This window comes from Gymnogyps californianus, chromosome 2 (assembly GCF_018139145.2).
Source record: "Gymnogyps californianus isolate 813 chromosome 2, ASM1813914v2, whole genome shotgun sequence".
Classification (NCBI taxonomy): Eukaryota; Metazoa; Chordata; class Aves; order Accipitriformes; family Cathartidae; genus Gymnogyps; species Gymnogyps californianus.
The window spans coordinates 162,623,318-162,638,872 of NC_059472.1; the positions used below are offsets into that span (position 1 = coordinate 162,623,318).

General features: G+C 46.1%; 1 protein-coding gene across 1 annotated transcript in view; it reads left to right on the forward strand.

Annotated features, from left to right (window-relative positions):
• The window catches only part of LOC127013622 (mitogen-activated protein kinase kinase kinase 3-like), an 83,940-nt gene that overhangs the window by 21,341 nt on the left and 47,044 nt on the right, over positions 1-15,555 (forward strand). Inside the window, exon 2 of the mRNA XM_050892576.1 lies at positions 1,266-1,345. Within this exon, the coding sequence (XP_050748533.1) occupies positions 1,342-1,345 (4 nt within the window). The 5' untranslated portion in view covers positions 1,266-1,341. The remainder of the gene's footprint in view (positions 1-1,265; positions 1,346-15,555) is intronic.

Below are 15,555 nucleotides of genomic sequence, written 5' to 3' on the forward strand. Positions count from 1 at the left end.
CTAAGGCGCCAGAGCTGCAGATTGTTTTAATCCACGCTTGCGATCATTCCTGGTTCACTTCAGATTAGTTACTGTGTTTAAATTGATTTGACTGAGCTGGGAGATTTTCAAAGTGCCTTTTTCTACTGCTTCTGCCCAATGCATGGTACGTAACACTCCAGAATTCGTGTCTGTGTCCTGGCACGCACAGCTCTCATTGACTTTGGGGCAATGTTGCCTGCAGTGACTGCAGGAGAGGAATATCTTACTCTCTCCGTGTGAGTCTGATGAAGTACTTGAGATGTCTCTCCATTTACTCGTGCTATCACACAGGTTTACGACCAAGAAATCTGTGTGCTTATCAGTCAGCTAAAGTGGACAGGTCTTTGCTGATCGCTTCTATCACACTGCTCTTTAAAAGGTGCCCGTCTTTAGGTGGGTTATGCCTTTGTTCAGTCTAAAATGCGGTTTTTCACTAGTGAGCAGGACTGACTCCAGCAGGCTCAGGTTTACACTCTAAGTTTCTTGGTGACCAAAAAAACCCCACCAACCCTTGCTGGGCACACAGCTTTGACTAAATGCAGCATGCCGGGTAACTGAACCCACTTCTGCATCGGTTTGGGGCAGATTAGCGGATAGCCATGTGTAGCACTTGGCAACAGGCAGAGACTCTGGAAGGGCTGTTAGGGACGTGCCTGCCATGAGGGATGTATGGGGCATACATTGCTGCTGAGAGCTGCCTAGACTCAGTTTTTTTTCCCATGCGGTCAGAGGAAAGCTGGTCCAGCCTTGAGGAACCTTGGCTGGAATTTGGAAGGCCTAAATTTAGGTTTCTGCTTTGATACAGGCTGCCTCTGGGACTGACTTTCCATGTCCTGCTGTCAGTCTGTTCCCCAAGTGAGCGTTATCCCATAGGGATGCCGCAAAATGTAATGCGTTAAAGATGGTATTGCTTTAACGTTACATTAAATAATGTAAAAATACATTAAAAGTATAATATATTAAAGATGGTCTGCTCTTAACAAAAGGAGACCTATGGCACAAGTGTAAGTTGTTTACTCCAAGATTTTAAAACCATAAAGGTACCAGGTTTGTAGTGTGTTACCTTTGGGGTGTGTAGAGGAGGGCAGATTCCTGGTCTCAATTCCTAACTAAATCGTTCTCCTCTTTCCTCCAGCCTGGGTGATGGTGGGGAAATGCCTTGTAAAGAGTGGTCCTCTTCAGTCGCTGTCCCCACTGACGTGTCAAAATTAATCTGTAACCTCTGTGTATGTTTGTTATTACAGGGTGGATGCTCGAGAGTGGAGGATAAGGTACAAGCGTCTGGGACCGGTGGAATGGAGGCCTGATGTAGATGGAAAGATGGGTAAGAACTGCATTCCCCTGAAGCAATTAATTTTCTGCAGCCTGCTAATTTTGGTTGGGGCTACCAAGCGTGACAGCAGAGTGGGAGACATTGCCAAGATGGTCTGGCTGAATATTACATTGCTTTCTAATTTTTTTTTGCCTTTCAGTGGTGCCAAAACTGGACAAATTCTCTTCTTACCGTCAGTGTGATCTGGTGGGTCATGTTCTAGGTGGAGCCTCTTCCCAAGTCTGCCTTGTATTTCTGGGCAGAGCATCTTCATTCCCTGTATCTCTTCTCCCAAGGAAGCTTCTGTTTCAAACAGAGCCCGAGTATATTGCTTTTCTAGTCGGATTACTTGCGCCTTCTTGCTCTTCCACTGGAATAGTTGTGTATCAGATGTTCTGTGGTGCTGAGGGAGACTTTTTTTTTTTTTTTTTAAAGTGGAAATTATTTGTAGTTCTGGAGGTACATAATGATCTTGATCTTATCTCTACTGCTAAAGAAGATTCATTGTGTCAGAAATCGGGACCACTTGGAAGTGCTGGACCCTCTCAGTTTTAGCATGTGAATAATCAGATCGGTGGTGTTGTCTCACATGTGCAGGTGATAAGTGCGAGAGCCCCAGCTCCCCTTCAGCTTCTCATGCCATTGGCCGTCAAACTTCTCACGTTACTCTTGCAAAATCATACCTTACTTGCAGGAAAACGTCCGTGCTCTGCTGCTGTGCTTGTAACCTGTCACGCAGGTGGGACACAGCTGGAGGCGTTGCCTGGTGTCTTCCCATCCCCGCTACAGGACTTTGCAGCAGACGCATGCCTTACTGACAGCAGCACTGCTGGGTTTGGGATTCAGCCAGCATTTCATGCACTTATGAGCATGGCAAAGTATGAGAAAGCTCTTTGCAGAGTGAACATAGACCGCAAAAACAATTCCAAATTGGTCTACAAGCCATTCTGCCAGCCGGTAGCAGTTCCAGCAACTGTAGGGGTTTCTGCTCCTTTTCTTTAATTTTGCTGAAAAGAGAAAGCTCAGCAGGTTGAAGAACGAGGCCAGGTTCTACTTCACATGGGTGTCAGTGCTCAATTAACACGTGTCACTAATTGAGCTTGGATTGTCCTGTTCCCTTCACCAGAAGAGGAAGGTTACAGAGGAGCCTAAATTCATCTCCTGAAATGGCTTCCTGACCTGGTGACCCAAGAAAGGAGAAGAGATCTTGGAGGAGTCCTGGTTGAAGCTGACCACTTTTACATTTGCAGCATTTACACAAGTTCACCCAAGACTTTTCAGGGCTGGTTGAAATGGTGCTTAAAAAAAAAAAAAAGGAGGAGGTGAGGGGGGAATACCAGTAAGTTTAGGGATTGTCCTTGCAAACCTGGTAGAAAAGAGATTGAGTTTGACAGTGGTTTGAATTTAAAAACTGAAAAACGTGAAGCCACTGCCACACTTTAACTGTTTGTCCTCCCCCTTGGAGAAAGGAGAAAAGCAGTGTTTACCCCATCCTGGCTTTACCTCTCTGATTTTTTGCTCTTTCTCTGTTACCTAGAAGAGAGATTTTGTGGGGAGAGGACTAATTTAAAGCCAAGTAAATGAGAAAAAAAAAAAAAAAGGAAGGGAAGAGAAAGCCCAGACCTGCTTCTTCAATATAAAGAATGACAGATTTCAGTTTAAAATCCCTGGTGAAAAACCCCAACATTTTTTAGAGACATTTTCACTTTGAAGGTGATAAGCCAGTCCTTTGTCAGTGCAATATTTTTTTTTTTTAAGAAGGAAAGTTCAGACTCGCTCTGAGCATCAGTAGGAAATGAGTTGCTGGCTCCAGTCCAGTTCTCAGCAAATAGTCAATTTGAGGACTTCTTTTACAGAGAGTGCGGTTGATACAAACTGCTCAAGGTGCCTTCAAACTGTCAGCTGTAAACATAATGCACTGGGGAAGCAGTAAATGCATTGTAGTGAAGAGAGCACCCTTTTGCAAGGCACTGTGACTGTTTTTTGGGAAGGCGAGCTGAATGAGTAGGAGTCTTGTGCAGGTTTGCAGTTCTACTTACACTTGTGTGTGGGTGGAAGGTGCTGTGCATGTCCCCTTCCCCAAATGTCATTGCTTGGAGCATTGCTATAGCTCGTCACTAACATAGCATCGATGCCTGTGTAGGCACCAGTTAGATCTGCCAGGCTGCATTCAGAAACGATCATGGTGTGGTCCTTAGTCTGGTCTCTGGCTTGACTGTTGGGGCAAGACGGATGAAGTGATGTGTATCTTGATCAGTGTTACCTAGTGGTGTTTGTTAGTTAAAGGATCATTGCAACAGCACAGAAAACTAGGCTAAATTTAGAGGTTTCATTATTTTCACTCCCCCGCCCCCTCCCCCCCTTTATATGTGTGTTTGTTTCCTCTGCGCATTGGGATGAGGGAGCATTTTCAAGGGAAGAGCAGGGAATTTGCAGTCATGTCATTGATTCCCTTCTGGTAGACACAGAGGAGGTGTGTTGGATGAAGTGATCTCTGAAGGTCCATTCCAGGTCTACTTTCCTTCCTAGGATCCTATTTATAGTCTGCTCGGTGTCTCAGAGTTCAGCATAGGACTGTTCACTCCTGGACGTGTTCTAGGGAAGCTGCATGACCTGTATGGAGACCACAAGATGGGAATTGGGGACTTCTGGCGTCTCCGTGGGCTGCACCTCTGACACAGCAGTTTGGTTGTGTCATGCAGTGCAGTGGTGCTTGGACTAGCCCTCTGCAGCCGTGGCATCCCGGCGCTGCGGGTAGGTTGCTCTGTTGTTGCAGGTCCAAGACAGTATCTCTACATGTGCCAGCTTGGGGCCAGCCTAAGCAGAGATCCTTGGCACTGGGTCTTCTTATGATGTGTAGACATGGCCATGGCCATGACCATGTCACTTAACACTTATTTATTCTCTTAGTGCAGTTTGTGAAGGACCTGGACGTATCTCTGCAGGATAGATCAGAGGGCTTAATTTTGGAGGGAAGAGCAACTGGATACAGCATAGGATCTCAGGCAGAATTGTTCTGGTTTTGCTTCATGCGTTGGTCTTCAGTAAATCACTTGGGCTCCCATTTAGTGTTGTCCTGGGACACTTTACTCCAGATGTGTAACAGCTGTATTTGTACTGGAGCATTTGACTCTTTCTTTGTATGGAAAAGGAAGGTGATGAGAACAGTGGGATGGTTTGTAGGTGGAAATGGCATTGGAAGGACTTAACAATTTCTAGAGGGAGAGATGTGGCCGTGCTGTAGGTGTTCAGTCACTGCTTCAGAAGCTGACCACGTGTTTCCTGAGTGGGTCAGGTCTTGGGTATGGAGGTGAAGTGGGGTAAGATGACTGAGCATGGGTCTGAGAGACATATCTTCAGGAAGGCTAGTCCCCAACACACCTTGCTGGACACTGATCATCCGAAACGGTGCCGGAGCCTGAAGTGGTTATCTGCTGTCAGTTTGGTGCTGTAATTCCTGCTGGTTTGAAGAATTATGAACTCATTTTTATCATGGTTGTTGGGTTGCCATTCTTCTGAGGCCTCAAAGAGTCCAAGTGACATATGCCTCTTACATTGGTTACCTCTCACTCCTGGCACAGAGCAATTCCTCCAGCTCGCAGTCCATTTCCATCTGCCACCTCTCCGTGAGGGTCCAAGACCTCTTTATAATTTGATCAAAATGTAGCTGCGGACCAGCGAGTGCATATGACACTTCTAAAGATGTCCACGTCTCCAGTACAACACAGTGGAAGGACCATGGTCAATAGCAGTTAAAAATTGCTGTGTTTAAACATGACACCACAGTAAAAGTAATACTAAAAAACTGTGGAAGTTGGTATAAAAAGCACCAGCATGCTTATTGCCTAACTTTTTTCTTTTTGTTTAAAAATGATTTAAGTATTCTTAATTCTGGTTATGAAATGCTGTGTGCATGCATGTGTGTTTCTGATGATAAAAAGTCCAGGAATGCTTATCTATTCTGTTTAGCATTTGTACGTATAACTCAAAGGTTTAGGTCTTTAGTACTTTTCTGGAGCAAGTTTGACTTTTGCTTCAGCAGAAAGGTAATTTGAGGTGCAGCAGATGGGAGATGATGCTTATTTACGGTACTGTCTTGACAGAGTGGGTGTGTTTGGAGAAGACAACTGCAGGCTGGGCTGGCAGAAGGCACAGCAGCTTGCTGAAGGAGGAGAGGGCCTGTTTGCACAGCCATGGTCTGGCCATTTAACCCAATTCGGTGTTTTTTGGGGGGCTGTTGAGACAGAGAGAACTGCCCCAGCTGGGGGGGAGAACAGACCAACTCTCCCTATCCCCATGCACACAGGCATTGATCTCTCAGCTCTCCCGTGCCTTGTTTTCCTCATTCCTCAATCTAAGGCGATGGTTTTGCTCTTCACTTGCTTTTTGCTCTTCACTTGCTCTTTGTATGCTGAGAGCTGTTAAAAAAAAATACAAGTTGAATTGCAGCAGTTTATCTTATAATCAGGCACATCTGGCTTTCCAGCTCGGGTTTTCTTATTTTCGAGAGGTGTCCGAGTTAAGAGGTGACTGTGTCTCCTTCTCCCTTTCCTGGCACCATACCCATTGCACCCAGGGCTCCCGTTTAGGGTCACGCCAGGCGCTTTGGGCACCTGGGGAACGCGGCACTGGACCTGCATTGCTGTATTTGGGATGTTGCAGCCATTGCTGCAGCAACAGGTTAGGAGTTCACGGGCTCTGGGCTGTGGCTTTGAGCACTGGAAGTAGCTAGGCTGGGAGGGAGAAAGAGGTCTTTATGAGCCCGCAAATAACTTTCAAAGGTATCGGAGGCAGTCAGGGGAAATAACTCGCCAGCTACATTTCTTGCTGGGTAAACATTTTTCTCCTTTCAAGTGTGCTCAAGAGAGAGGTACGGTTTGTGGGGAGAGGTAATATCTTTTATTAGACCAAACTGATAGAGGTGGAAGAAAACAGGCTGCCTTTTAGGCGCATAAGCCCTTCTTCAGAAGGAGCAAATTTTAAGCTTAGCAGGAAAACAGGCTGGAAAAATTGCCCCAAGTTAAATTTAATTATGTTAATCCGTGAAAGGAAAAGGTAGCTAGTGTCTGTGGAGCAAAGGGCAGGGTTAGCAAAAAAGCTGTGAAAGTTTGTTGTGGAATGAGAGAGAAACCAGTACCTGGTACCTTTGAAGTGGTGAGGAGTTTTGCAGGCAGATGCTGTGGGAGAAAAAGCATCATGCCATAAAACCAAACAGCCCCTCTTTTTTTTCTTTTTTTCTTTTTTTTTTAATGCTCAGTGGAGCTACGGGCATACGAAATTTTCTTAAATGTGGTTGATTTTGCTTTTTAAGGGTCTAGCCCCTGCTCGCAGCTCTCCTAGACTGATCTGCAAAAGCAAATGAGAAACAACGGGTTTGTCCAAGAGCAGTGTTAGGTTTACAGTTGGACTCGATGATCTTAAGGGTCTTTTCCAACCTAAATGATTCTATGATTCTAAGAGGCAGAGATTCAGCACGGCTTATCTTGCAGCACTCTGTGTTTTTATAGGAAAGCCCTGACTCTCACTGCCGTATTCCTGTCTCTGCTTCCCGTCTTCCCCAGGGCTGCAACTGGGAGCCACCCAGTGCGGGAGCCTGTTCAGGGCTGGGAAGCCTTTGGCAGCTGGAACGGTCAAGGCTGGGTTAAGTTTCTCTTTGGTACTCCGTAGGGTAAACGCTTGCTCTTTGGCTAACAGAGACTTGCTTATTTAATCTTTGCCATGCTTTAGATCTCTTTGTGAGCTTCGGTAGCGGGGGACCAAGGTCTGCTCTTGTTCCCTGCACGACTCAAATGAGTTTGCAAACACACCTGCCCGCTTCACAGCCAAGTTTAGAGGCGCTTAGAGGCAAAAGCCGCTTACCCAGTTACACCTTCATTAGCCAACAAAACACATCGTGGCCCGTGCTTTGGCACTGCCTGTGTGGGTATGGCCAAATTCCTCCCCCACAAAGGGGTGGCCTCGTCTGCTCCCCTTGTAGGGAGCAGCGCAGGGGGTAGGGGAGCTGACTGGGGGCCCACGAGGCGGCACGGACGAAGCTGATGGCAAGCTGGCAATTAGCTATGGAAGGTCACAGGGCAGGGCTTGGGCGCTGGTCTTGCTTAGTTGACTAAATATAAAAATAGTCGAAGGAGTGTAGAGCTCCTCAGAACTCCTCTTGTGGGTCCCAGCCTTGTGTGGCGTGCTCGGTGCTAGAGACTGATTCAGGGCTAGACGCCATGCTGCCACCCTTTTGGCAGCAAAATGACACCTGCTGGGGGCTGGAGAAGCATTTGAGGGGTGATTTCTTAGAGAGATGGTGGGTATGACTGGCACACCAGGGTCCTGTCCTGTCACCCGTGGCCTGGGGACACGGCTGGGCCTGTGCACCCTGCTGCAACCCGGGGTGCCATGGTAGCCTGAGCCTGGGCTGAGCCCCGCCGCCCTGTGGTGACAGGGTGCGGGGTCAGTCAGCAATTGCTGGAGAAGCACTGAAACCCTTTATATCACTAAAAACTGGTGTGTTTTTTATTATTGAACCATCACGTCTCCTGCTCCAGGATCCAAGTCACTGGCTGGATATGAAGGGCAGCACCTGTTTTCCCCAACTCTGCCTTCTTCAGCAAATCTTCCCCTCCACCAAATGCCACCCAATTTTAACCCAGATGTTTGCCCCATTAGCCAAGGAGGGTTGAAGGGTGTGAGGTGCCATGGCTGGACCCCCACAGGTTGTTACAGGGCCCAGCAACACTGTGCTGCTGGAGGAGGGAGGCTGTGAGAAGGAGGGAAGAGGCTGGGTTTTGTGCCTGAGCCTTTATCTGAAAGCCACAGGATAAACCCCACAAGGGCAAAGATTTTTGCCTATCTCCAAGCTGTCCAGCTCGGATACCCACCACAGTGCAGCCTCTGAGCAGCTCTCCTCATCCTGTAACGCCGGGGAGTTGATGTGCCCTCATCCCTGAGCTGCTTCACCCTAACCGAATCCAGCTGTCAGGATGTTGCACGGGCTGTATCTGGGGGGAAAATGGCTTCTTAGCCAGGCTTCGCCGCCTTCCGCGTGTGCGGGGATGTACGGGGGACACGTGGTGATGAGTGTGCGCAGGGATGGGGCCATGGAGGAGGGCAGTGTGTTGCAGAGCATGGGAGAGCTCTGCCGGCAGCTCTCATCCCGTGGAATTTTACTGCGCGCGGTGCTGTCAGAAGGATGGCTATTTTGGGAGTGGAGGGTTGTAGTGAACCACAGACGTAACCCTGCTTTCCCTCCCTGCTGAGCTAAACCAAACACCTTTTGGATCCTGAGTCCTTTTCCATTGCAAAAGTCCCTGGTAAATCTCTGGGACGAGGGTACGTCAGTATCGTGCCACAGCTCTTTGTGATTGTCAAGAGAAATTTCTTGTATGATTTGTGGCTTAGCCACTGGAACTTTTACATAAGTGATAAAACTTGCCATTCAATGCCCTTGAAAGGTTTTGGTTTTGGTGTTTGCAAGGTAGTGATCACTCAGTGTTTTAAGGGCATCGCTCTCGCCTTACCTAAACCGAGGTGCAGTCCCAGTAGCATTACTTTAGCTTTTTGTTTTCCCTGGGGAAATTCAGAGGGCAGTTGGAAGTTCTTCAGTATCTCACACCCTGGATCACAAATACGTTATGACATAACATATTCGTTTATTTGCCAGTTTATTCTCTGTTGCTGTTTCCTCAGTGCTTTTATAGACCAAGAGCCCAATCACTTAATATTATGTTGGAGGTGTTTGCTTATTTGTGTACATGAGTATTTTGGGGACTGGTTGGGTCCTGTCATTGTGGTGATCAGAATTAGTTATATATGTGATCTACAGTTTTACTAATTATCAGTTTAAAAATAACTGGTTTAGCTTTTTTAAAAGAGATTCTTGCCTTTCCCCCAAGCCCATTCCTGAGCACTAATTTTTGTCCCCTTTTGCAAGGGGATGTAGAGGGAAGGGTTGTTTTTGATTTACACAGGTTCTCTGATCTGTTGACTGTGCAATTTTACCAATAGTTGTGTGGGTCACCTGAAGGATAGCATGGGGTAGAGGGGGAATAGGATGCAGAACTCTCAAAATGAGCTTTACCCCTGAGAAAAGGGTCTGTGAGATAGTGTAACTGTACCCTAAAACCACAGATGTTTTACTGGGCATTTGGTGTGATGGACATCTGTAGCTGTCAAAAGCCTCTGATGGGTTTGGTTTTGTTTCTTTTCACAAAGCAGTTACTGGCTGTGCTATAAAAGCAAAATTCAAAATCCAGAACAATGTCATTTGTGGAGACCAAGTGTTTACCATCGATTTGTCAGGTAAAGTATTAATAGGTGGTGCACCCTTTAGCATCATAATTCCTTGATAAAGAGAAACGTGCTTTCAAGAAACCCCAGCACCTCACAGCGTTAGTTATCTATGTGACTTTGTGCGTCCCAAGCTTAAGACGTCAGTGAGCAAACTCCTGCCAAGAAATCCTGCATATCAGAAGGGTCTTTCCTCACTTCCTCGTGTATAATTGCTCTGTTCAACCTGCTGAGCTGTGCCCTGCCCTTGAGTCATGCACAGGGGTGACCTTGCCATCCCTTGGGTGGGGTTGCAGGAGGGTGAACGACAGCAGGATCCAGCTGCCGGCAAGCCTTTGCTGACTTGCAAAGGGAACGTGCTCCACTGGTATGTCTGCTGCAGTGCACAGTAATCTGGACTGGGGGAGGGTAATTGGATAATTTTTCTCTTTATCAGATACTGGACACTGCTCCAGACAGTGGGAAAATGATTTGTACACGCGGGTTTGATTTACATGGAGGTTCATCTGCATCTCTCACTAGATGGATGCATGCAGCAATCTGTTTTGCTACAGGTCATTCACAGACAGCCCTTCTAGGGGGGATGAGTTGCAAAACAGTATTTGTACCTGCCTGTGAGAGTGTCTGGGTCCCTTCTTTACTTGCTTAGGTGCTTTTGTTATGGTCCAAGTCAGGCTCTTGAGCTTCTAGCTCACTGGTGTCCTTCCTAGTATTGACTCCCAGCAGAGTCACTGGGACAGTGTTTACTTACTAATCGATCCCTTCTGCTATTTAGAATCATAGAATCATTTAGGTTGGAAAAGACCCTTAAGATCATCGAGTCCATGCTGTCTTGGTACCTCTGCCCCTGGTATTTTGTGCATGGCCTGAATCCTGGTGGCAGTACATGTCTGCTGACGATGTTTGCAGGTACTGAAGAAACCCAGAAGTCCTGGTTTTCTCTTGATCTCCAAGCTTTTTTTCCCCCCTGGCTTTTGGAGAAAAGGCAGCATTTGTCTTCACAAGCAAGTTCTTTAACACCTGCTTTCGCATAGGTTAGTGTTGTCTAGTTCCCTGGACCAGGAAAGCAAATCCAGGACTGGTATGACATCGACCTTCTGATGAAGGCAGTGGGCAGTCCAGGTTGCTGTTGGTCCAGTAGATGTGAACTTTCACTGTAATGTCTGGGCCAAGTTTGCTGTTACCCCATGCTCACATGCGAATAGAAATGAAAAGGCATTGTGGCCATTGAACATTATATGCTACTCTAATGTTTGCTCTGCTCTTCATAAAGAAAAAAAAAAAACACAACTGGAAAGAGCTGTAGGAATGAATTAAGGATTACTCTAATGTAAGATGTTACGTGTTTCCATTTAGTTAAATGACAAAGGGTTAAAAGGGGATGAGATCGCAGTCTGTGAATACCTGCAGAAGATGGGGGGGGATTTCTGTTAATAGAGGGGTCTCTAAGATACAGGGATATCAAGATGTAATGAGTAGAATATGAAGCAAGCTGTACTCAAACTGGAATTGAGAGAGGTATTTGTTACAGAGAGGTTATTGGAATAAGTGTGTGAGCTCTTCAAACGGAGACTTTCTGGACAGCTTTCTGAAAGAGGCTGTTTTACATGATTCCAGGTCAAGATCATGATGTAGAGGCTGCTAAATGAATTTCTGTAGCCTTTGTATACAGCCAGGAAGGCTAGACCAAGTTAAGTCCTTTCTGAATTTAAGCTCCATTAATGTATTTAGCTCTGGCTGCAGACTTGTGTAGTCTTGAGCAAGACTTTTGTCTGTCTCAGATTCCTGTCCATCAAATGAGACGTGAAAAACAGCTCATCTCTCTTCCATCTCATAGTTTAGCTGAAAGCCCATCAGGACAGGGACTGCCCTTTGCAGGTAATGAGTGATGCTGAGGTAGTGAGTCTTGGCTTTCAGTTGAGGTTCTCTTTGGTAAATGATGAATGTTGTATACCAGTTAATCCAAAACTTGTGTAAAAAACAGAGAAAATGAAAGGCTGATGTCCTTTGCAGGTCAAAGTTAAGATTGTCAGTGTCATAGTCATGTGGTTCCATATTTCTTATCACTATGTTTTATTACATTTCAGTATTTTTGTCACTGTTTGTTCAAAGTCTTGCCTTTTGAAAGGGCTTTTACTGAAGGTGACAATGTTTCTGTGAAGCTTCCCATCCTCTCTTCATCCCCCCTCAGCCTTCACAGAACTCTTCCCTCTGCCTGGGGATATCCCCAGCGGTTGCATCACCTTCCAGAGAGGTGGATGCTAGCGATGGAGGGTGCTGCTGGAATTTACACAGGCACGACGGCTGAACTGGGCTATCAGCATCACGCTTGCGAAAAGCACAGTGGGATCTTTAGTGACCACAAGTGGTCACGTCTGTGGTTTTACGTTGGATCCAAGCGGAAGTGTATGTGACAACATGTGGCCCCTTAGCTACACGCTCCAGCCTTGCTCAGTAATGACTCAGAGGACAATATTCTGCCCTTCTGCAACGCCCAGGATTTTTCCCCGACTTTTCCCAGCCCCGGCTCTGCCTGCTGTGTGTGAGAGGCTGAAATCAGAACTTGCCATGTTTTACAAGACTCTCTTTTACTTCTGCAGGCTTTTCTGTGTGCTTCATCCAGCTGGTGCTTTTTTTTTTTTTTGCAGTCGATGGAAGCAGCTTCATGGAACTACTGTAAGCTGCCTCTTAGTAATGACCTATTAGTGAAGCCAACAATAACAGCACTGTCTAGACCATCTGAACACAGCTAAATTATTCCTTTGTCCCTTCTTCATTTGCTTTCTCTCCTGACTGTTGAATTGTTTTGGGTGGTCCGTACTGACCTTTAGGCTCGCTATTTCTCCCTTGCTTTTTTTTCTTCTCGTTCAGCAGTGAGCCTGCTGTACTAAGACTGAAACTCCAGGTTCCTCTCTCCCACACGCATGCTGGAACCGAAGCCATGTAGCAGCGCTGGAAACGTGTATCTGAAGGGCAGAGAGATGTGTCATCTTGTGGCTTTTTGATTTCACTTCATAGTTGATTTTGCGAAGTGCCGAATGCTCTAGACTCACATTGGTAGTGCCTGGGACCTGTGAGTCTTAACATCTTACAGAACTGAAAACTTGGTGACACAAGGAAGTATTCTGGTTTTGATATAAGATCCTGCCCAAATGGATCAGTGTCCTTTAACAGAAGTATAAAACCAACCTTCTGATGTCCACTGTAGCTCCTCCACTGGTCATTGCTTCCTGGGAGTGCTCTTGGCTTACTTCTTCTGTGTGTTCCTCTCCTCTATGTGACTATGGATATTTCCCCCACCCTCAGACCTTTGGGAAATTAATATCTTTGAGATCTCTATTATATTTGGTTGGAAGTGGTCCTTGGTTGGATGGGCTGGCAGCGTGATCGAATGAGCTTTGTCACAGGAAGCTGATTTAAAAAGCACAAAATTGGGGTGTTGGTGGGAAGTAGGGAAGAAAGAAATTAGATTCCTACTAAGGGAAATAGCTGAAAATAAAGAAGGAGCTGAGGATGGAAGAAGAGACACTGGGGACAAAGGGACAGCGCTAAACACAATTGATTTTTACGTTTCATTTTTGCTGTCTGTGTAATTAGCTTTTCTTTGTCCTGGTCTTCCGTCATAGAAATATTCCTGTTTACATGTTGTGCTGGGGAGAGAGCAGGCTTCGTTGCACAATTCATCCTGTCAACCTACGATACCTTAAGTCAATTTGTACAAAATGATGCAAGACTGAAGCTGGGCCAGAAGGTTGTTCAGGAGCAAGAACCTGCTCACCTTGCGCAAAGTCAATGGTTTCCATGAGTCTCCGAGTCCATATGAGCTCTGCGGATACTTCATTGGTGTTGTGCAACTTGCAGCTGTTTTGTTCTGGAGCCGTGGCAAAGCCTGGGAAGATGTTTGCTGTGTAGTCTCAATGCTGCCTTCTCACAAGGCTGAAGCATTCTCGGGTCCTGCCGGTGCTAGATCAGGAGAACCTGATCTTGCATGTCCCTTGGGTGTGGAATTCCTGTTGATTCCCCAGCGTTTTCTCCCAGGGAGAGCCGTCCATCCTGCACCCTCTGCTCGCTCAAACCAAGCCAAAGAGGGAGCGAGCAGTCTGTGATGCCCCTTTCGCCGGAGAGGCTTGTGAGTGGCATTTGGATTTAATTATCCAGTAAGCTTCAGTGCTTGTTTGAATTTTGACTGAACTGGCTGAGCTGGCTGCTTGTTTCCATGGAACAAAGTTCTCCACCCTTCTTGGGAGTCAGCTTGGAGACCCCAAGAGCAGTAATTAGGATGGGCAAGAGGCTTAGTCTGGAAAGCATCAGTCCCTGTGCAAAGCTGTCATGGAGAGGACTGGGAAGTGTCAGTTTTGCAACCGATGATGCAAATTGTGCTTGTGCTCTGAAGTTGCTTCAGAGCATGGTGTGGGGTTTTTTTTCGCTTTGTTTTGAACAGTTGAGGCTTTGGTCATAGTCCATCTGAAATTGCAGTTCTCTTGGACTAAAAACACACTGTTAAAAGTAGTTAAAAAGCTGCTTAAGCACATAGAAATACATTACTTTAAGGAAATAACGTATTTCTGCTTTTGCTTACGTCGTGTTCTTTCACACTCCAGCAGCAGAAAACAACCTTTCCTGCTCGTATAGGAAGAAGTTCTCTTACCTTATTTTGTAACAGTGATGGCATGGATGTGTATTTTGGTTCTTTGACAAGTAACATTCCTGTTTTATAATAAAAAATTCTCAAATGCTCTTCAGAATGCTCTTTGACATTGACTTTTTAGTAAACGGAGGAACAAAGATACTGAGTTGACAGCCTAAATACAAGAAATATCTTCTCTTTCCTTTTTTTTTTTTTTTTTTTTTTTCCCTTCTAGTACCTGATTCAGGACAGCTAGAGCCCAGTTTTACACCACTGATTCTAGGCTGATGAAGTTGATGGTTGGGTATTTCTGAAAATGGCCTAAATTTAAGGAGTTACTGAAAGAGAGTGGATGCTTCTTGCTTTGCTGTGTTGGGAGAGATGCAAAAGGACGCTTCTGGCGGAGATGTGTAGCCTGGCTTTCGAAGGCAATGCGGCTTTCATAATCATGCAGGTGGGGTTGCAGTACCTGGAATTTTTAAACCTATATTTGATGGACTCAGAAGACTGCGTTGCAAAAAGTTTTGACAAAATTGATGGGTAGGTAGAGGAGGAAGACTCAGTTATTGCTTTGAGGGCAATGTAATATAAAGCCAGCCTTTCGTGGACATTGGAAACCCCTTGGTGTTTAAGGAGAAGACAGAAGTCCATGGGAAATTGGCCGCCTTTATTTTGTCAATCAGTAAACAACTTGTGACAAGTTAGTTTGAATACCCTGACTTGGTGGCCAGCATAAGCCCCATGTGGTAGGATAGGCAGCAAGGACATCCAGGTTCTCTGTACACCCTGCAGAGGTGATTTCCAATCGCAGTCCCTCTGCGTTTTGCAGGGTGGCTCACTTCCAGCTTCCTTCTAGTGAAACTACATGGCAATCTCTTGTGACTACTGTCCGTATGAATGACAAAGTAACCTGCCCCGCAGGAATAACACTGAAGCAGCGACCCTGAATACTCATCTCTAGTGGTAACAGTGATAGGATCCACTTCAGCTCAAAGATGTCTTTTGATGTCTTCAGTGATGCCATGTGCTCGTCAGACATCCTAGCAAAAGCATGGTTCATGCTGTTGCTCTTGGCTGCATGGTTAATCCTCACGGGTACCCATGGGACGTGGTGGGAGCTCTCTGGGATGTGGTCTGGGGGGGGCTTGGGCCAGCTCTTGGGGGCTGCCAGGTCTTTCTCTTGGGAGGAATGGAGGGAGCAGCTTACAGTCACTCCAGAAAACTTTGAAGTTACTCTGTCCCTGTTTGTTGGTTTATTATTATTTTTTTTAGTAGTAGTATTGACCTCCAGCAAACCCTGCTGTCTCTCCTTGGGACA